The 22,042-nt window shown below is 45.2% G+C and overlaps 2 protein-coding genes across 3 annotated transcripts in view; both read left to right on the top strand.

The window, feature by feature from the left end:
- The window catches only part of Impdh2 (inosine monophosphate dehydrogenase 2), a 134,829-nt gene that overhangs the window by 104,347 nt on the left and 8,440 nt on the right, over positions 1-22,042 (top strand). The gene's annotated exons all lie outside the window — the stretch shown is intronic.
- Positions 475-20,099, top strand: Slc25a20 (solute carrier family 25 member 20). The gene is made up of 9 exons (XM_051204023.1): positions 475-713; positions 4,564-4,656; positions 7,487-7,614; positions 12,114-12,204; positions 14,468-14,585; positions 16,574-16,646; positions 17,005-17,114; positions 17,720-17,844; positions 19,484-20,099. Exons 1-9 carry the CDS (start codon positions 609-611, stop codon positions 19,544-19,546), a joined length of 906 nt encoding a protein of 301 aa, XP_051059980.1. The 5' UTR covers positions 475-608; the 3' UTR covers positions 19,547-20,099.

Genomic DNA, 22,042 nt, shown 5'->3' with positions numbered 1-22,042 from the left:
TTTAACTTCTGCCAGAAAGGTCCTTTATACTTTACCCAGTATCTGTGGACAGGACTCAGATCTTAATTCTTTACTCTCCCGTTGAAATCTCGTTTAACTAATTAGAATTACAAATTCTACACATTCCAATTCTTTCCAGATTTGTTTTCCTACAGAACAATTTTTACCATAAGGTGTACTATGTATTTTTCACTTAATCTTTGTCATGGTTTATCCAACTCTTAAGATAGGGGCCTGTGTGCTGTTTCAGCACCTAAAAGGAGTGGCTGGCACATAAAAGGGTATATGCGACCTCTGCACAGAGGACCAGAGGGGGAAAAACACTCCAGTCCAAGAAGGCTTCCTGGAGGAGTAAGCCCACGACTGACACTCCCAAGCCCCTCCCCGACAACATTAGGGAAAGCCCCGCCCACTGAGGAGGAACTGCGGCCGGAAGTAGACTTCGAGCGGAAGCCATGCTAGGACAAGTGGGCCCTCCTTCCGACCTGCCCAAGGCTCCGCCCACCCTAATGTAGGCGAAGGGTCAGCGGAGCCTGTAGTGTAGCTGGGGCAGCGGAGCAAGACCTAGGCCGCCCGGAGCTGCCAGGCAGACTGACAGAAGACTGACCATGGCAGACCAGCCGAAGCCCATCAGTCCGCTTAAGAACCTCCTGGCCGGCGGCTTTGGCGGCGTGTGCCTGGTGTTTGTGGGGCACCCCCTGGACACGGTCAAGGTGCGCGGAGTCTGGATTGGGGGCTGGGGGGGGGGGGCCGAGGCGATCCAGAACATTAGGGTCCCAGCGAGACGCTGCCTCCTGACAGTGGGGCGGGTAGATGCTTCCGTGGGAAGTTTAGGGAGGGTTGCTATGTAGTTTACAAGTAGAGCGCTGTCTGCCTAACAGGGCGAAAGGCTCTGCATTCAACGCCCCCAGCGCCTCAAAAAGAAAAAAAAATCTCGAGGACCATTCTAAGGCTGTCCCTCGCGCCCCAAGAGCCAGACAGCTCCTATTTCAAAGTCTTCGTTTGACAGTCTTTTCTGACCGAACACTATTTGGGGATGAAAAAAAAAACAAAAAACAAAAAACAAAAAAAAAACCAAACCTCTCCAGACCTGTTTCCAGTTAACCCTAATATTTTGTTATAAAGATTGAAACAGGATCCCTGTAAACCCAACCTCCCCCCAAAACAAAGGACAAAGGTGGCATAGATGTCCTTTGACACAGTCTCGTGAAGCCAGTGTGGCTCATAGCTTCTCTTGTGCAGTTTTGCTTGCCTGGAGAGGCAATTGGCCATTTTCAGCCAGTCACTCACTGTAGGGTAAGCCTCACAACCTATTGCATAGTCATCCCCATAGGAAGCAATGGCGGGTCCACTGACCAGTCAGTCTCGGGCCAGGAAACCATAGTCACAGAGGAAACTCACCAGAGCTTCATGCTGGACCTTTGTCTCCTCACCCCTCCATTCTTCCCTTGCTGCACTTAGCAGGGTCTTGCTGGAGACTTACTTAGCTCCTGAAGCCTCATTGTTGGTTTAGGTTTTTTATCCCTAGACATGGACTTGAAGGAAAATGATAGGTCTGATAGGGGTCACAGCCAGGATGAGCCTGTGGGGAGAAGACATGAGTCTTATGTATGTGTGGATGTATGTTGCTGGGCCATGGAACCCAGAGAACACGAGTCTCATAAGGGTGGTAACCTATGTTGGGGGCTTGTGAAGATACCACATCCAGAAGTTTCCTCAGAGAGAAAATAGTATGCAAGGCTTCTTCCTGTTGACAGACTTGGGCTGTCTGATGGCTTCCTGGAGAGTGAAGCTAACCAAAGACAGAGCTCATTCTGGGGGAATCTATCATATTCTACAGTGTGACACCAGATCTTGGCAGGCAGCAAAGGCTATACTAGTGTTAGTGCCTCTAAGGCAGTGGTTCATTCAGGTAGCTCTGCTTATATGGCCTTTATTCCCAATCTTACTCTACAGAGGCAGACATCTTGTTCTGCACACCTGAGACTTAAAAACAAAAAACCAGTATCTTTACTGTCTCCTTATATAAACATGGCTCCGAACTTGTATCCTCTTGTTCTTCATGTTCCTCCCAGCAAAGTCCCAGTGACCTCTGTCCTAAATTATAAATGATTGAAAAAACGCTCACTGGCATGTTGACACCAGAAGACTTTTCCTTTTAGTGTGAACCAAAACCACAGATTGCTGCCTGCTGCTGTCCTTTTGACCTCAGAGTGTGAGGTGGTCACCAACCAAACACTGATGCTTTTGTGATTTGGTTTTTGTTTTTGAGATAGGGTCTCATGTATCCTATGCTGACCTCAAACAGAAGATGACCTTGAACTTCTGATCCTTCTTCCTGGGCTCAAGTACTTGAAGGATCTTTCAGAGTTTCAAGGCAACTGAGTCATGGCCCGCATGTGCTGTTAACTGAGAATTGGAATACTTCAGAACTGGGGCTTGGAAAATTTTTATGAGACATTAGGGTTGAACAGGCATTGAAAAATTGGATGACTTTTGCTAGACATGGCAGCCAGAGCCTTTGATCCAGAACACTCTGGAAGCAGAGACAGGCAGATCTCTGTGAGTTCCAGGAGGCCAGCCTGATCCATAGAGCACATTCCAGAACAGCCAGGGCTGTTACACAGAGAAACCCTGTCTCAAAAAAACTAAAAACCAAAATAAATAAATAAATAAATATGAAAACCAAACAAAAGAAAAGAAAAGCTGGCTGATTTCTGAGTGGAAGGCTAGGAAGAGCTATGTAATCTGGTATGGAGAGGTAGGTGTCTTAGGTCTTGGAACACTGGAGACTAGCAGTTAGTCAAAGACAAAGATTTATTGCATATAGTTCTGGAGGCCCGGAGTGCCAGGATCCATAGGTCTATAACTGTCCAACGCTGTTTGTGCTGTGTCATCCCATGGTGGAATGGAAGGGTAAGAGGTCAATCTCAAGTCTTTTTTCAGCTGGCACTAATCCATTCATGAACAATGCCTTCCATCAGGTCTCACTTCCCAACACTGTCACTGCAGTTTGGGGTTAAGTTGCAACACATAGTTTGGGCCAGGAGTGAAGGCAAGGCAAGTATGAGCTTGGAAATGGGGTTAGAATGTGACATCAGCTGCAGCAGCCTTCAGGTCCTCACGGGTTTAGATGGCCGATGTCTACCCAGTTCTTTTTTTGTTTTGTTTTTGTTTTTTGAGACAGGGTTTCTCTGTGTGGCTTTGGAGGCTGTCCTGGAACTCACTTGGTAAGAATAGTCTGGCCTGGAACTCACAGAGATCCACCTGCCTCTGTCTCTCGAGTGCTGGGATTAAAGGCGTTTGCCTTGGCTGCCACTACCACCTGGCTGAGATGACTGATGCCATGATGAGATAAATAGAAGGGACATTAAAAAAAAAAAAAAACAAACCCTCACCAGGTGGTGGTGACACACACCTTTCATCCCAGCACCGGAGTGGCAGAGGCAGGCAGATCTCTGTGAGTTTGAGGCCAGCCTGGTCTACAAGAGCTAGTTCCAGGACAGCCTCCAAAGCCACGGAGAAACCCTGTCTCAAAACCACCCCCATCTCCCTCACCCCAGCCCAAAAAAAAAAAAAAAAATCACTGGGATGGGGTTGTAGCTCAGTTGATAGAGTACTTGTCTAGCATTCATGAAACCCTCATTTTGATATCCAGCACCAAGTAAAACCTAAGCAGGGTGCCTCTTAATGCCAGCACTTAGGAAATAGAAGCCCAGGGCTAAGAAGGTCAAGGGCACCTTGTGCTACAAATTGAATTTGAGGCCAGCTTGGGATACATGAAACTGGACCTCAGAAAAACAAGTAAATAAAATAAAAACACACAGGTCTACATTGTGATGAGGCAAGCTGGGGTTACATAGTGAGACCTTGTTTCAAAAAAAAAAAAAAACAAAAATCCTGAAAAAATAATCATAGCACTTGGGAACTTGTGGCCTTGAACTCAGAGATCTACCTGCCTCTGCCTCCTGAGTGCTGGGATTAAAGGCACAAACCACCATGTTTTTAATGTTTGTTAGATAAGTTCTCACAGGGCAGCCTAGCCTTGCCCCAGTTTCATTACGTATTCCTGGGTAGCCCTGAACTTATGATGATGTCCTACCACACAGCCACTTCAAGTGCTTGCATTAATAAGTGTTAACCAACAAACCCAGTGCCCACTTTGATTGGTATATTTTTTTGTGATTTTTGTTGTTTTGAAATCGTCTTATGAAGGCCAGGCTAGCGCAAACTTAGTATGTAGCTAAAGACATGAATTTGTACTCCTAATCCCTCCTGCCACAAAGATAAATAAATAAATAGAATGAGTATTAATGAAATAGTGAATCTGAATCTACTTATCACATTAAGGAAATGCTGGAGACGTTCACAAAGGCGTACATTTCCCTGTTTAAATGAAGTAGAAGGGCTGAGGATATAGCTCAGTGGAAAAACTGCTTATACATGGTTCTAGGTTCAATCTCCAGCACTGTAAGTAAGGAGGAGGAGAAAAAGAGAGAAAAAGAGGAAATGGGATCATTGCTGGTAATTCTGGAAGGTAATTATTTTAATTTCTCGTTTCAGGTCCGCCTACAGACACAACCACCAAGTTTGCCTGGACAGCCACCAATGTACTCTGGGACCATCGACTGTTTCCGGAAGACTCTTATTAGAGAGGTGTGCTTTGGGTGCTGGGCGTCCCTTTCTCAGGGAATAAGACAGCTGTGTGGTTCTGCTAGCCACAGCTGTAGCTCCCTAGCTATATCCTCCTCATCTGCTCTGGAACTTGATAATTCCAGCTACCATTTATACAGATGAATCTCCACACTCCTAGACAGGAACATTTAATTGTGTTAGGGTTATTTGGCTATATAATTTTTACTAGAATGTGATTCTTCCCTCCTTTGGTTTTTTAAAACAAGGGTTCTCTGTAGCTTTGGAGCCTGTCCTGGAAATCCCTTTGTAGACCAGGTTGGCATAAAACTCACTGCCTACCTCTGGGATTAAAGGGGTGTACCACTACGATCTGGCAATAGAATGTGATTTTTAGAATATTATTTATCTGTATGGACGTCCATGTGTGTTCTGGGACCTTTGGAGGTCAGAAAATGGAATGGGATTTTGTGGAACTGGAGTTATGAATGGTTGTGAGCCACCTTGTGGGTGCTGGGAGTTAAAACCAGTTCCTCAGCAAGAGCAGCAAGTGCTCTAGAGCATTGAACCATCTCAGCTACCGTTCTTATTTTGATGTTTGAGATGGTGTCTCATACTGCATCCCATTAATCCTTCTACCTCACTCTCCTAAGTGCTAAGATTACAATTGCACTAAAATACAACTTGAATATGATTATGTACCAAGTAGACCTTATTAAACACAGAGAAACTGAAGAGTAGGTGTCACCTAGAAATATAAAGGTGCCTGGAAGGGATGGGCTCATCATTGGTGTAGATGTGTCCAGGATTCCTGCAGGACTCAGTGTAGGAGGAAGGCGTTGAGGCAGGGCACGCTCAGCTATCTCCGGCTGGGCCTATGTTTCTTCTTTAGGGCCTTCTTCCTTATCTAGTCGATACTCAGGATGGAGGTTGATCAGTGCCTTGGGGAGGCTCTAAACTCCAGTTCTACCCATAGTTCTCTGCCCTTATGGAAGAGAGCCAAGTCTACATGTTTCTTGATCAACTATTTTCTTGGGCTGTATTGTGGGTGTGGGTGTAAATCCAACTCCTGAGTCAAATCCAAGTAGTATATATTTACAGTCCTGACACACGGAGGCTGAGACAGGAGGATCACCAGAATTCAGCTTGGAAAATAGAGCAAGAAAATAAAAACCAGAAAGAAAACAATAAAGACCTAACTCTTTGCAGAGTTTAGTAGCTGTCATTAGTCCATATTTGTCCACCTTCCTCTTTTTCAATGTAGCAGACTTAGCTCTGTTTTCTGGAGCTGCCAGACATGAGTTGTATTTCATGAAGCTGGCAGACCACTGGAATTGAAGGGAAATTAGGTGGGTTGTCCGGAGGCATGTGTGGTCCTAGGAGCTGGGCATCCTTTTCATCCCAGTGCAGAGCTGTGGGAGAAACTTTGATGGGACTTTGTCACAGTCTGCTCTTGTACCTACCTCCCTCCTAAATCTGTGTTCTACCCCTGTTATTGCCTCTGTGTTTTACCCATGGTGCATGCACCTGCAGCCCACAGCAGCGCCAGGCTTTTGTGGGATCAGTTGGAGGTCTTTTTTTTTTTTTTTTTTTTTTTTTTTTAAAGACAGTTCCTCTGTGTAGCCTTGACTGTCCTGGAACTCGCTCTGTAGACCAGGCTGGCCTCTAACTCACAGAGACCCACCTGTGTCTACTTCCCAAGTGCTGAGAGTAAAGGCGTGTACCGCCACCACCTGGCTGCATTTCCCTTTTGTTTTGCTTTGAGGTACCAGGGATTAAATCTAAGTCTTGTGCATGCTAAAAACTCTGGGCTACATGTTCATCCACCAATTTACCATTTTAGTGATTATGACTGTTTTGCCCTTTCTTTCTTTTGGGTTTTTTTTTTCCTCCTTTTTTTTTTTTTTCTTTTTGGGGGAGATTTAGTCTTATTTTGAGAGGGATTTAGTCTTTTGAGAGGGATTTATTCTTATTTTGAAGCCCAGGACGATTTCAAACTCTCAGTCACCCTGCCTGTGTCTTGAGAGCTGGTGTCACACTTAGGTTTTTCTTAAGATGTGTTATTCTGTGTGTATGAGTGTTTTGCCTGCCTGTATGTATGTGCACCACATGCTTGCCTGGTGCAACAGAGGTCAAAAAAGGCTCTTAACAGAAAGAACCATCTTTGCAAGCTTCCTCTACTCCGCTCCATTCCCAAGTCCTTTTAATAATATTTTTTATTGGTCAGGTGTGGTAGCACAGGACTTTAATGTCAGTATTATGGGAAGTAAGGCATAATCTCTTTGAATTCAAGGCTACCTTCATCTACATAAGGAGTTTCAGACCAGCCAGGGGTACAGTATGACCCTTTCAAAACAAACAAAACAAAACTTGAGACAAATTTCACTAAATTTCCCAGGCTGATCTTAAAAGTCATACTGTATCTCTGGTACATCTTTAGTCCCAGCACTCAGGCAGAGGCGGGTAGTTCTCTAGTGAGTTCAAGGCCAGCCTGGGTTATATAGCAAGGTCCAGGACTATCTAGAGAGACCCTGTCTCAAAAAAGAAAAAAAAAAGTGATTGATGGCTGGGGACTGACAGCTGAAGATGACTTCTGACCTATACATGCAATCGGCACACATATACACCTAGGCATGCATATGTAAACACACACAAATGTGGGGGGGGGGGTGGATGTCTCTGTGCATGAAAAGGTGAAGAAGAAAATCAGAGGTTAGAGGCTACATGGGTTCCCTGTTTTGGAAGTGTAATGGGTTGGGGGTACAGCTCAGGTGAGCTCTTGCTCCTAGCCCTCGGTTCGATTCCCAGCACTGAAACACAGAGTGGGAGTAGCTCTGTTTCTGTCTCCTTGCAGGGTATCACAGGGCTGTATCGGGGCATGGCTGCACCCATCATTGGAGTCACCCCTATGTTTGCTGTGTGCTTCTTTGGGTTTGGTTTGGGGAAGAAACTACAGCAGAAATCTCCAGAGGATATACTGAAGTAAGTATTCTCAGGTGGCACTTGGGGCTCTTCTTGGTGATGTGAGATGTGTTAAGGGAAAGTCTTGACAATTAGGCTGTCCCCTGGGTCCCAGGGCTGACTTGTAGGCATTCTGGGTGAAGGAAGTTTCCTTCATTCTGTGAAATGAAGGGGTATAAGAAAAGCGCCTTCCTTCCTGCCCCTTGTCATTGATTTCTTATCCACGCTAAGTCCCTACTGCACACTGCTGTTGGAAGTGAATGCTAAAATGCATGTCAAGAGCTGTGGGTGGTGCCTAGTGCTACATTAAGGACAGAAGTAGACTTCTGTTACATGGTTAAGAGAAGGTTGCAGGGGCTGGAGGGATGGCTGGAGTGATTAAGCCCACTTGTTGCCTTTGTAGACAATGTGGGTTCAGTTCCAAGTGCACACACGGTGGCTCACAACTGTCTAACTTCTGTTCCAGGGGATCAGATGCTTTTTGACTTTCTCAGGCACCAGGCATGTTCATGCTGCATATTCATACTGGCTGGCAAAACATTCATGCACATAAAATAAATTTTAAAACGGACTCCCTGTGCAGCCAAGGATGACCTTGAACTTGTGATCCTCTTTTGCCTCTACCCACTGTTTTGCCAGGTTACAGTTGTATAACACCACCCCTGGTTTTATGCAGTGCAGGGGATGGAATCCAGGGCTTTGAACATGCAAACATTCTCCCAACTGAGATATATCCCAGCCTTTGTATTTTCTTTAAATTTAAAAGAAATTTTGTTTTGTTATTTTAACGTGTATGGGTATTTTGCCTGCATGTATGTCTTTGTACCACATGGTTGCAGTGCCTGAGAAGGCCAGGAGTGGTGTTATATTTCCTGGTATTGACATTTCAGAATGTTATGAACCTGCCTTGTGGGTACTGGGTGTCGAACCTGTGTCCTCTGGAAAGGTAGCCAGTGTTCTTAACTACTGAGCCATCTCTCCAGCTCTGCAATGTCTTTTAGTAAGTTTTTAGAGTTAGTTTGGGTATAAAGAGACAATTGAGCTGGGTGGTGGTGGTGGTGGTGGTGGTGGTGGTGGTGGTGGTGGTGGTGGTGGTGGTGGTGCTGGTGCTGCACACCTTTAATCCCAGCACTCAAGAGCCAGAAGCAGGAGGATCTCTGTGAGTTCCAAGCCAGCCTGTTCTACAGAGTGAGTTTCAAGACAGCCAAGGCTACACAGAGAACCTCTGTCTTGGGGGTGGGGTGGGGTGGGGACAATTGAGTACCTCAACATTTAAAAACAATGTGCAAGTTTCTCTGCGGGGGGAGTTTTGAGTGAAACTCTTGATTTGACAAGTGTCCTTGAGCCATACAGGAAACAACCCTGGAAAGTCTGCAGGAAACATAAGAACCACCAAGGCTGGCAAGGTCAGGGTGCCTTGTGATTGTAGTCTGTCAACCTATAAGAGAGTGAGGATCTAAGATGCATGTGAGGTGTTTGTAATGTGAGATTCTGTTCCTAGAATCCTGGTGTTCTGAATGAGTGTAGCTTCTGTAGAGAATGAAAGGGCCCCAGATGTGTGCCAGCTCACAGCTGTACCATGCTAATGGGCTGTGTTCCCATGTAGTAACATCAGCATGAGAGAAGCAGTCTTCTTCCAGAAGCAGAATGAGACAGTCAGGACCCCATCCCACCAGTCAGCCTTACAGTGCTTTCCTCCCTACAGGCATTTAGCAAGGAGAGGAGTTTCACCAGAGTTCTGGAATGGGAGCCCAGGAAGACCCAGCGCTCACAGACCCCTCCTGGAATGGTGGTGGGGAGTAGCAGAATAGGACAGGTGTTCATAGTGTCCACACGGTGTCCTATGTGCACACAAGATCCTATTTTGGGAACAGCCCCTAAGGTTGGGCATCTTGGGAAGAGTGGAGGTTGATGGTGTTGTAGGAGCAATTTAGTTACTGAGATGTAAAAGAGCAGTGTAACATGGGACTGTGAAGCTGGGCATATGTGTAAGAAGTCTCTTGTGCCACCTGGGTCAGACTTACAGGCAGAGAGCAGGCCTTTGTTTCTGGAAAACACTGACTGCCAAACAAACAGTGCTTACAGCTCCTTGAATAGGCTTGCACTTTAAAAAATGACAGACTGGACCTCACACATCCTGGACAGGCACTTACTGCTCAACTATATTACAAATACAGCTTTTATTTTATTTTATTTTCTTGTTTGTTTTTCAAGACAGAGTTTCTCTGTGTAGTTCTGGCTGACTTGGAACTTGCTCTGTAGAGCAGGCTGGCCTCAAACTCTTTTTTTACTTTTTTGAGTCAGGGTCTCAACATATGCAGTCTTGGCTGGCCTGGAACTCACTATGTAGACCAGGATAGCCTCACACTCATAGAGATCCACCAGTCCTTGAATCTGTAAGATCTTCCTGTCTCACTTTCCCAAGTAGCTAGGGCTATAGCCTCCACCACTCAGCCCCAAAAATGTATACATTGATACAAACGGTGCAGCCACTTTGGAAGACTAGTCACATCACCAGCACATTTAAAAATACTTTATGTCAGGGCTGGAGAGATGGCTCAGAGGTTAAGAGCACTGGCTGCTCTTCCAGAGGTCCTGAGTTCAATTCCCAGCAACCACATGGTGGCTCCCAACCATGTATAATTTGATCTGGTGCCTTCTTCTGGCCTGTAGACAGAACACTGTATACATAATAAATAAACTGTAGAAATACCCTGTACTAGGCATGGTGGCACATGCCTGTACTTCGAACCCTTGGGAAGTGGAGGGACAAGTTACCCTCAGCTATACAGTAAGGTCAAGGGTAGCATGGGCTATATGAGATCCTGTCTCAAAAAACAAAGCAAACACCCTGTAAGCTGGCCCTGTGGCCCCTGTTAAGAGGCCAGGGTCACCCTGTGCAGTAGAAGACCTCGTTTGAAATGAAAAGAAACAGAAAACAAAGGCTTTTGACTGTCCGGCTGTCAGCCTGCGTGCTTGGCTCGTGTGTCTGAAGTAATGTGGCAGAGAACTGGGTTGTCAAAACTTGCTCTTCCTACAGGGAAGCGGCCACGACAAGATGTTACTGCTTAGCACCTGTTTCTCTTGTCTTGGACTCCTTTGGGGTGATTCTGGCCTGAAGGCTCACTTGTCAGAGCTTTGGACTAATGAGTAAATTGTGGGGCAGAGGGAGGAGGGAAAGTGGGGGACAAGTTGGGACGGGACATGACTCTGTTGAAATGCTGAATGTGACTCTGTGTCCGGGTGTCTGGCCATACTGGTATTACTAATCCCAGAAAGATAAGACCTTGCTAGAGGTGTCACAGACAGCTTTAGTGCTAGATACTAAGAGTTTCAGGCTCCTTCTCATTCTGTGGGGTTAGAGTGAGGACCCACCATTCCTGGATTAGCTTAGCATTTCTCAGCACTTACATTAATTACCGTCCTCATTACTGGCTTTGTATGAAGGTGAGGTGTGTTTTGTTTTATTCTGTTTTTTTTAGATACAGGGTTTCTCTCTGTAGCCCTAGCTGTCCTGGATCTCACTCTGTAAACAGGCTGACCCCGAAGTCACAGAGATCAGTCTGCCCCTGCCTCCCAATTTGCTGGGATTAAAGGCTAAAGGTGTGGGCCACCACCACCTGTCTGAAGTTTAGTTTAAAATGTCGATTTGCCACAACTTAGAGTCACCTGTGAAGAGAGTAGTTAATTACCTTTATCAGGTTGGTTTGTGGACGTCTTTGTTATTAATGTAGGAAGATTTAGCCCATTGTGAGTGGCATCATTCCCTAAGCACTGGCTCTGAACTATATGAGACGGAAAACTAGAGAAGCAGAAAGCGGGCAGCATGGGAGTATTTGTGCCTCTCTGCTGTTGACTGTAACTGATATAACTAGCTGCTTGACTTCCTGCCTTACTTCCCCTAAATGATGGTTGGAATTGTAAGACAAACCCCATCTTTCCTTTGGTCGGAGTATTTTACCACAGCAACAGAAATGAAACTGGAACACTTGGCTAGCCCTTAGCCTGTGAGATGGCCGCAGCCATTTTCCTTGACCTTGAACCTTTTCTGCTTGAGCCTTGGCTTAGTGTTCTAGGCCCTTGGTGGCCCAGGGTATGTGATATTGGAGGGGAACTGGGTCCACCGAGGTTTAGATCTCAGGACAGAGTGTCCTTTATCCCAGGAAATCAAGGCTCGCAAAGACCTGGTAAATTGTCCAGAGAGTTACTGAACACAACAGGCTCATGGGTAGAAACCATATCTCTCTATAAAGCTTTTCTCATGTTAGGGGATTCCAAGTATGCCCCTCCTATGTGTGGGCTTCAAGAGTCTCCTGTTCTTGACATTGGGACCCTTGCTCTGTTAACTTGACATCAGAATTTACCCAGAATTGAGTCTGTGTAAAATCTGATTGACTTGCAACAATGCTTCTCCAGTGCAAGTACTTATTTTTCCTGACAAAACCATCCTCTCTGCTTGGATCACCCCAGTCCTTGGTGGATAACACAGATGGTTGCTTCTGTTCTTGTTCTCAATGCAGCTACCCACAGCTGTTTGCAGCTGGGATGTTATCTGGTGTGTTCACCACAGGAATCATGACCCCTGGAGAACGGATCAAATGTTTACTGCAGGTAAGGTTCTGGTCTGTGAAAAGGACGCAAGCACACAGTTCTGCATTTGTGTTAGTATTTTTGTGGGTTTGTTGTTTGAGTCACAGCCTTGCTGTGAGGCCCAGGCTGGCCTCAAACTCATGATCCTCCTGCCTTGGTCTCCCTGTACTTGGCTTAGCGGCAAGTGCTGGGGTCATGGGCATGTTGTGTGCCATGCCTAGATTTATATTTATGTCCGTCCTTTCCCCCCTCTATGAAATCTTTAGGCCAGCTGGGCAAAACAAACATGGAAGAATCATGAACTAGATACCAGCTGTTGTGGTACCTTCTAAGAGGCAGATGCTGAAGAGGAGGCAGGAAGAGTTTAAGTCCATGTGTTGTGGCACAGAACTATAATCCCAGCACTCAGGAATCTGAGGCAGGAGGCTTGCCACAGGTTCATTGTTATCTTGGGCTATAGAGAGAGTTATAGGCCAGCCTGGGCTACAAAAGGATACCCTGTGTCAGAGTACTGAAAACAGAAATGAAAAGCAAGAACAAAAACAAAAACCCAAACAAACAACAACTAAGGATTTAACTACCATACAACCCAGCAACTGTATAGTCCTGGGCTTTTATCTCAGAGAAATAAACACTTAAATCTCTGTGTGTAAATGTATGTAATATCTTTACAATAAACCTGAACTAGGAAGAGCACAGGTGTCCTCAAATTGGCTGTATATCTGAACATTTTGCAGGCATGAGTCCTGAAATTCAGATGTTCTTGAAATTAAAAAAATTATTGAATGAGTCATGTATGGTGGGAAGAAGAGGCAGGCAGATCTCTGAGTTCAAGGTCAGCCTGGTCTACATAGAGTTCCAGGACAGACAAGGCTACATAGAGACCCTGTCTCAAAACAAAAACCCCACAGAAACAAAATTATAGAATGCCATTTACTGGGTCTTTGGGCAGTAAATGGAGACACAGAGCAAGCATCTTGGGCAGGAGCAGCCTCCCTTCTGCCCTGATAAGAGACGATATGGTTTAGTGGCAGAGTGTCTGCTTATATGTGCAAGGTTCAAGGTTCAGTCCCTCAGGAACGACTTTGCTGAGATATGAGTAGCCTTTTAGTTTAGTTTTGTTATTGTTGTTTTGTTTTGTGGGGTTTTTGTTTTGTTTTGTTTTTGTTTTTTCGAGACAGGGTTTCTCTGTGTAGCTTTGGAGCCTGTCCTGGAACTAGCTCTGTAGACCAGGATGACCTAGAACTCAAAGAGATCCACCTGCCTCTGCCACCCCAGTGCTGGGATTAAAGGAGTACGCCATCACCACCTGGGGCCCTTTCAACTTCTGAAGTGCTGTTGACAAGGGCAGGTAGGTCTGCGCGGGTGCATCATGTGACATTTTATTCACTTACTGCATTGCTTTAGTTATATTTGTTGTTTTGTTTTGGGTTTTTATTGAGTTTTGTTTGTTTGTTTTTGAAACAGAGTCCCTTGTAGCCCAAGCTAGCCTCCTATTTACTATGTGGAGAATAGTGGTCTTGAACTCCTGGTCCTCCTGCCCCTTCCTCTCTGCTGTTGGGATTACAGGCATGTACCATCATGCTTGGTTTAAAAAGAAAAGAGTTTTTTTTTTTTTTTTTTAATAAATCTTAAACGTTAATGTATTGTTATTGGGATGGGGCAGATGCCGCCGTGTATGTGTGACTGTGGGAGACAACTTGGTGGGGTCAGCTCCTTTCTCCCACCTTCATGAGGGCCCTGCAGACCCACTGTCCGGCTGTGCCCTGCCGACCCCGAGCCAGCTCGCTGCCCACTGTCTTTTTCTGAGGCAGTGCCTCTCCTCTTTGCTGCTGTTGAGTGCGGTATCTATTAAGTCTTTTGTTTCAGTTTTATTTTTCAGTTTGAAATGTTGTTTGAGTCTTCTGTGTATATTCTAATTTCTCTGCTAAAACTGTTCATTGCTGTGGCCATTTTCATGTTTTAAGCATACTCATAGTTTTTCAATAAAGGAGTTTTTTAAATCATGGCTGCTTTAAACATCTTTGTCTGACAGTACTAACACCCCTGGTATCTTGTTGGCATATACTGTCTTTTATAAATAAGCAGGTGGGTACATGAGCTTGTGGAGGCCAGGGCTTAGCCCCAGGTGTTGTCCCTAGGGGTCCACCCATCTTGTCTCAAAAGACAAGATGTCTTACTAGCCTGAGCCTCAGTGATTAAGCTGGCTAGCCAGGGAGCCCCAAACCTGCTGGGTCAATATGAACCTTGCTGTTTTGACTTGCTGACCTTCCATCCCTCCCAGATTCAGGCATCTTCAGGGGAAACCAAGTACAGTGGTACCTTGGACTGTGCGAAGAAGCTCTATCAGGAGTTTGGGATCCGTGGCTTCTACAAAGGGACTGTGCTCACCCTCATGCGAGGTAAACTCTGAAGTACTGCACTCTAGGTCACCTGGGAAGGTCAGCTGATGAGAATCTGTCACAGAGAAGCTGGACTTAAGATCAATGCTGACACCTGTGTGCCTTGCTCATTGGCAGTCTCACCCAGCGTGGAGATGGAGAAGTGTGGAGAGAGGTTTATCCTTCCTCAGTTTCTTCAGGGGCGGAGTCATGACGTGGGAAATCATGGCTAAAGGGATGTGGGGGTGGGGAGGGAGACTTAGGAGTAGTGGGAACCTTCAGGGCTTGTGGATTTGGGCAGTGCTCTACCATTGAGCTACACGCCCAGACCTCCTCTTGGTTTTAACAGGCAGGATTCCTGAGGCAGAGACAGTCTTATCCTGAGATGGCAGCTTCAAAGAAGGCCAGACAATTAGCTGTGATTGTAACCAGTAGAGTTGGTGCATCCTGGTGACCACCTGCAGGGTACTTGGAAGATGAATTACATCGTGTTTGCTTGCTCTCAGCAGCATCTGATAGCTGCAGGGTGATTATAAAAATAGGATGTCACTGTCTCCACTCAGGAGACAGAGGCAGACAGACTTCTGAGTTCTTGGCCAGTCTGGTCTATAGAGTGAGATCCAGGACAGCCAGGGTTACACAGAGAAATTCTGTCTCAAAAAAAAAAAAAAAAAAACCAAAGCCAAACAAACAAGAGATGTAGGGGATGGAGAGATGAATCAATGGTTAAGAGCACTGGTTATTTTTCTAGAGTACCCAGGTTCAGTTTCCAGCACCCACATCACAGCTCACAACTGTCTGTAACTCCAGTTCTAGAGAATCTGATGTCTTCTTCTGGCCTCTATGGGCATTGCACACATATAGTACACAGACTTACACAAGCAGGCAAAATTATCCTTTCCATAAAAAATATTTTTGGTTGTGAATCTAGCCTTTAACTGCTGAACCATATGTCTAGCCCATAAAATAAAAAATAAAGCTTAAAAAATTAAAAATAGGGCACATGGCCACCTCCCTCCCTCTCTTACATCCCTTAATTGTGCCAGCCCCTAGCTGCTGGGCTCTCCTCTTCCTCCTGCTCCTCTTCCTCCTCCTCCTGCTTTTTGTTTTTAGTTTTTCAAGACATGTTTTCTGTGTGTAGCTAACCCTGGCACACGATCTGTAAACCAGGCTGGCTACCAACTCAGAGACCCCCTTGCCTCCAAAGTCCAGACGTTAAAGGTGTGTCCCTCCAAAAAAAAAAAGTAAAAATAAAAAAGGATGAGAGGGCGGTGGTGGAGCACACCTCTAATCACAGAGACAGGCAGATTGCTGAGTTCAAGGTCAGCCTGGTCTACAAAAAGTTCCAGGACAGCCAGGGCTACACAGAGAAACCCTGTCTCTAAACAAACGAAAAAAGAATGTAGCTGCTGAAGAACTTCTTAGGATCTTCCCCAGAGAATAGCACACTAATTAGTGAGCCCTGAAGATGTATGCATACAAGTAACATTATACAGACCAAGCAGGCTGGATTTCTGTATTTATCCTATGTGTGTGTATGTATATGTGTACATGCATATATATTATATATTTAACATAAATATATATTATGTATAATATATATTATACTATGTATATAGATCTATATAAACATAGAAACAAAGAAAAAGAGGTCATAAATTTGAAAGAGAGCATGGGGTTGGCACATGGGGTTAGAGAGAGGAAAGAGAAGGGAAAGCAATGTAAGTATAATCTCAAAAAAATAAAAAATTACCTAGGCCATGGTGACACATGCCTTTAATCCCAGCACTTGGGAAGCAGAGGTAGGGGATTTCTTTGAGTTCGAGACCAGCCTGGTCTACAGATCTAGTTCTAGGACAGTCATGGCTACATAGAGAAACTCCGTCTTAAAAAAACAAAATAAAAAATTTGTTTTTAAAAAGAACTCAGGAATCTCTGAATACTCTAGTGCCAATCTGTGGACATTTTATTGATTTGTTTTTAATTCACCTCTTTCTTGCCACTAACAGATGTTCCAGCCAGTGGGATGTATTTCATGACATATGAATGGCTTAAAAATCTCTTCACTCCAGAGGGAAAGAGGTGAAAAGAACATTAGAATGTAGAAGCCATTTCCCTCTTCTGGGTAGGTTGTCCCTTCCCACAGGTGGGTCTGAAGCAGACAACGATAATTGTTCTTGGCTCCTTGTAGTTGTTCCTTTAGTAGCTAGCTGCTGGGGTGCAGTTAACATCTTTTACTCTGTGCCTTACTCAGTGCAGTATTTTAAATAATGCATGGAACCTCCTCCAACAGATTGGCAGCTTCCAGGTCATGGGCCCTGACCCCCCCACTCCCCCAGGCTGAAGCCCTTCCAGTAACTCCTTCCCTGAGTATGATAGAGGGACTGGTCTGAACTGCACTGCCAAGACTGTGTCTGACTGGGACTGTGATGCTCTGCAGTGTTAGTGACCTCAGTGTACCTCGGATCCTGGTGGCTGGAGGCTTTGCTGGCATCTTCAACTGGGCTGTGGCAATTCCCCCAGATGTGCTCAAATCTCGATTCCAGACTGGTGAGTGGTGTAGATTTGGAGTGGGCCCTAGCATAGTGGACCCTGGGGTGCAGGGGTTTTGTTTTTGTTGTTTGTGAAGGGGTCTCATGTAGCCCAGGCTGGCCTCTGATTTACTATATAACCAAGGCTGATCTTGAAATCTTGCTCTTCCTGCATCTACCTCCCAAGTGCTGGGAATATAAACAGGGGTGCACCGCCATACCTGGTAAGTGCTCAGGTCTTAAAACTGAGGATATAGTCTCTCTTTTCTGTGGCAGAATATAATATCTGACCAACCTTCTCCTTCATATTTATATTCTAGGAAGGATTTCTTTCATGTCAGTCTAAACACAGGAGTCTATTCCCCCACACCCCATATGTCCCCCCCCAACTTGACCTGAGGCTGTTTAATTCAATTTTTAACTCCTTTGGCACCAGTAATCCAGACATTTGTGTCTGCCCTGGTGTCAGCTGAGTTGTGGACTACTTCTAGATGGCCTTCAAGGTGTCCTTGCCCTGGTGCTAGCTCTGACCCAACATTTAGTTATTAGATTGCCTCCATGTGAGTTGCCATGGTCAGGTCACAAAGCTTCCTGGAGCTTAGAAAATTGGGTTCTGCCCTACAGCCCCTCCTGGAAAATATCCCAATGGTTTCAGAGACGTGCTGAGAGAGCTGATCCGGGATGAAGGAGTCGCATCCTTGTACAAAGGATTCAACGCAGTAATGATAAGAGCCTTCCCAGCCAATGCAGTAAGTATCTGACAAGGGCTATGGCTTTTCCTTCTGCACTCAGTGCAAGGAACTGGCTTTTGCTTGCTCTTGGGATTGCCAGAGCTTCCTCGTGAATTTCTTGATCTCGTTATCAGAAGTGGCGGTTGTAGGACATGTATTTTCTTTTTCCTCTCTGTGTTCTCTCCCCATCCTTCTCTTCTATTGCCCCATTGTTTTTAAAAACAAGGTCTCTATGTGTAGCCCAGGCTGCCTCCAAACTCCCAGGAAAAGTGCTAGGATTGTCACCACACCCAGTCTCGGCCATGCACATTTTTAATATTCTTATTTTATGTGCATTTTTTTTGCCGTCAATAAGAAATTTACTTATTTTAAAAAAAATCCAAATGCTGGCATTGTCCAGAAAATTTTAACAGGTTTATTTATAATTGTTATAAGGTTGAACTGTTGAAAGTGTTCACTGAAACATTTTGCTTGCATTAATGCTTTACATCTTGCATTTATATTGAAAATTCACACACAAATGAAAATGGAAAAACTGCCAATACCTGATTTCTGTCCCCTATTTTTCCACTCGCAATTATATACTTAGGTACCTTTTGACCCCATGGAAAAAATATCTAATATTCAGAACTACTGATCACAGGAAGAAGAGGAGAAACAGTTTTGAGAATGAAATGCTTCCCCTCATAGTGGACTCATAAGCACGTTCCCCGCGTATGCGGCGTGCTAGCTGAATATCTTTTGCATAATTGTTACATTTGGCGTGGATAGCACACAGGTTGGTATCTTCAAAAAGGCCAACCAGATAGGTTCCACATGCCTCCTGCAAAGCACCAATAGCTGCACTCTGGAAGCGCAGATCTGTTTTGAAGTCCTGAGCAATTTCTCGCACCACACTCTGGAAGGGGAGCTTCCAGAAGTTCAGTGGATTTCTGATAGCGGCTGATTTCACAGAGTGCCACAGTACTATGCCTGAACGATGCGGTTTCTTCAACCCTCCAGTAGAGGGCGCACTCTTGCGAGCGGCTTTTGTAGCCAGTTGTTTCCTGGGTGCTTTACCACCAGTGGGTTTATGGGCAGTCTGCTTTGTACGTGCCATGGTATAAACACCTCCATACTTACCCTCCTTCTCCTTTGGCTGGAGCTCGGCGCTGGCGTTAGAGAGCGGCCTTATGTGCATTTTTCCCCCTGCATGTATGTCTGTGTGAGAGTATCCGATCTTGGAATTACAGATAGTTGTGAGCTGCCGTGTGGGTGCAGGGAATTGAACCTGGGTCCTCTAGGAGAACAATCAGTGCTCTTAGCCAGTGTCAATCTCTCTAGCCCTAGCCATACACATTTTACTCCTCTTGGGAGTAAGTGACTCTATAACTTCCTTTTTCCCTCTCTCCTCTCCCCTCTTCCTATCTCTTTCTTCATTTGAAGGGTCCTACAGTATAGTCCACATTGGTTTCAAATTTGAGATCTCTGTGACTTCACCTCTGGAGTATTGGGTGTACAGGTGTCCCTTACCACACTCAGATCAATTTGCTTCCTTAATAAGGGTGGGAATGGGATCGGGTAGGGAAGGCGCTCTGGTGTTCGCAGGGCTAGCCAAGCATGGTGCTGCAGGTGGTCACCCTCTGCTGATCTTTCTTTTCCACTGACCTCTCCTTAGGCCTGTTTCCTTGGCTTTGAAATCGCCATGAAGATCCTTAATTGGATTGCCCCCAGCTTGTGAGGCTGAGCACCGTTGAAGACTTCTGGATGCTGGACAGCTGTTGCTGAGAAGCAGTGGGCAGGACTAGGTAGTCCTGAAGGGTGAGGGGAGGGAAATGGTGGAATCAGAGCTCTGGGCATGGCTATGATGGTGAAATTGTTGCCTTAAAGACATCCTCTACCTTGTAAAACTTGGTGTGCCATTTTGAAACTTGAATTTAGAAGATTTCCAAAGAATTGGAGGTGGAATAACTAGTCTATAGACTTAACTACCTTTGGCCAAATTGCCACCTACTGGTTGACTGATGGCCCCACTACACTCAAAATATTCCTCACTGTAGAGTTGATGGCTAACTCTGGAGGCCCCTTGCCTGTTATCAATCAGCTAAATCAGAAGCTGGGATCTTCAGGCGCTAGCCAGGAAAACCCGTCAGATTTCTGTGGTGCCATTTATACTCCTGGGCTGCACATAGAGATGTGGAATAAAGCCCACGTCTGTCTCCCAGATGGCCTAGGTGGATATACCTAAGAGCAGACCACCTATTAACTGCTGTTTGATATTTTTACACAAGAAATAATAAAAATACATAAATAAGAATTGTCTAAATTCCCAGGGGAAGGTGGAGAATTTCCCCTCCTACTCAGTGAAGACAGCCCCAGCCTCCTGGGTAAGTGAAAGCCATAATGTAGGAAGGCTCTTTTTGCACATTCTTTCCCCCTCAGAGCACCTAATTTTAACAGGAAACAATAAATATTGTTTCTAATTTTTGCATTCTGTGATATTTTCTCTTGTGACACAGGGACAGTGCGGCAGGATTGGTTGTGCCTTTGGAGGCTGCCGGGAATCAGAGTCTGTTTCTGGGAGCCATAGGCTGGGCCTCTAGCAGGCAAGGAGGAAGTTTTGGCTGCCTGGACTTCTCTGGTTCCCTTGATATTCCAGGAAAGATGGGTGGGCTGGGAGGCTTCATTGGTTCATATATAGTCTGGCAGGCAGGCAGGCAGGCCACCCCAAAACCTGGCTTGTAATCCATCCATTGATTCATTCTCCTTTCTCTCCTGAGCCACATAGCTCTCCAGGTTTATAGATGGAAAGTCAGTTGATCAAAAAAGACACAAGCAGTTCTGAGTTTGGGGGTGGCTGTGGGTCTGGCACTTGCTGTGTAATCTGATGTAGCTAGAGGGAGGTTGGAACCAGGATCCCTAAGCTGCTTGGTCCTTGTTTTAGTGGATGAGGAACAGGGAGCCCTAAGCTTGGTTCTGGTCTTAGTGGATGGGAGAGCTTGCTGAAAGGAACCTGGCTTTTCCAACATTGTCCTGCTTGGCCAGAAGTTAGTTTTACTGTCACTTCCTGTCTTGCCAGAGTCTGAAGAGATCCTTGGGACTTTGGTTTTAGAACTATCACTCTGAGCATGAGAAGGGCAGACATACCTCACTTAGGGGTTAGGGGTGCAAACCTAACTTTGCAGGAAGCTGAAGATGAGAGTTCAAGGAAGGGAGCTGTGCTCGAAGGAGACTTGTGAATAATGAGATGAGAATTATGGCCAAGCAGAGGTGCCAGTGAGGTGGCTCAGAGGGTGACTTATTTGTTTGTTTGAGGCCAGGTCTTCTGTATTCCAGCCTGAGGAGGATGACCTTAAACTTCTGATTCTTCTGCCTTCCCTTACAAGTACTGAGATTACAAGTGTGATCACCACAGTCAGTTTATGGGTGCTAGGGACCAAACCCAGGGCTTTTTGCATGCTAGGCAAGCACTTTACCATCTTTGCTATATCCTCAGGCAAAAATAAAGTTTTCATTTTTTAAAAGAAATCTTTTTGAAAGATTTTTAATTGTGTGTGTGTGTGTGTGTGTGTGTGTGTGTCTGTGAACATGAGTGCTGGTGCTCGAGGAAACAGAGGCATCAGATCCCTTGGAGCTGGAGCTACAGCTGCCTGGGAATCAAACTCAGGTTCTCCCGGAAGAGCAGCAAGTGCTCCTACCTGATAAGCCATCTCTTCAGTCTTACCCCCATTTTGTTTTTTGTTTTTGTTTTGTTTTGTTTTCTTTTCTTTTAGAGACAGGGTTTCTCTGTGTAGCTTTGGAGCCTGTCTTGGAACTTGCTGTGTAGATCAGGCTGGCCTAAAATGGAGATCTACCTGCTTTTGTCTGCTGAGTGCTAGGATTAAAGGCATGTGCCACCATTGTCCAGCCTGTGTTTTGTTTTTTTTTTGAAACAGGGTGTCTGTCTTGTAACTTATGCTGATATCAAACTCATTATGTAGCTGAGGATAACCTTGAATTCCTGGTCCCCCTAAATGCTGGAGAGATATATATATATATATATATATATATATATATATATATATATATATATCATACCTGGCTAGAAAAAGAATTTGTATGTATTCAAAAGTGCATGTAACTGATCATTTTTACGTGTGTGGTATATGCAACAGAGAGTGTGTGTGATTGTGTGTGCATGCGTGTGTGCACATAAACAGGCACTATGTGCAAGTGCTGAGGCCAAAGGAGGAAGTTG

This window comes from Phodopus roborovskii, unplaced genomic scaffold (genome assembly GCF_943737965.1).
Source record: "Phodopus roborovskii unplaced genomic scaffold, PHOROB, whole genome shotgun sequence".
NCBI lineage: Eukaryota > Metazoa > Chordata > Mammalia > Rodentia > Cricetidae > Phodopus > Phodopus roborovskii.
This window is presented reverse-complemented; position numbering and strand designations above follow the sequence as displayed.

Bases quoted from the DNA above. Each gene is read 5' to 3' on its own strand.
- Slc25a20 (XM_051204023.1), top strand. From the start codon at position 609: ATGGCAGACCAGCCGAAGCCCATCAGTCCGCTTAAGAACCTCCTGGCC. The intron at 12,205-14,467 runs GTAAGGTTCTGG...CATCCCTCCCAG, and splicing joins GGATCAAATGTTTACTGCAG to ATTCAGGCATCTTCAGGGGA. The intron at 17,115-17,719 runs GTGAGTGGTGTA...TCTGCCCTACAG, and splicing joins CAAATCTCGATTCCAGACTG to CCCCTCCTGGAAAATATCCC.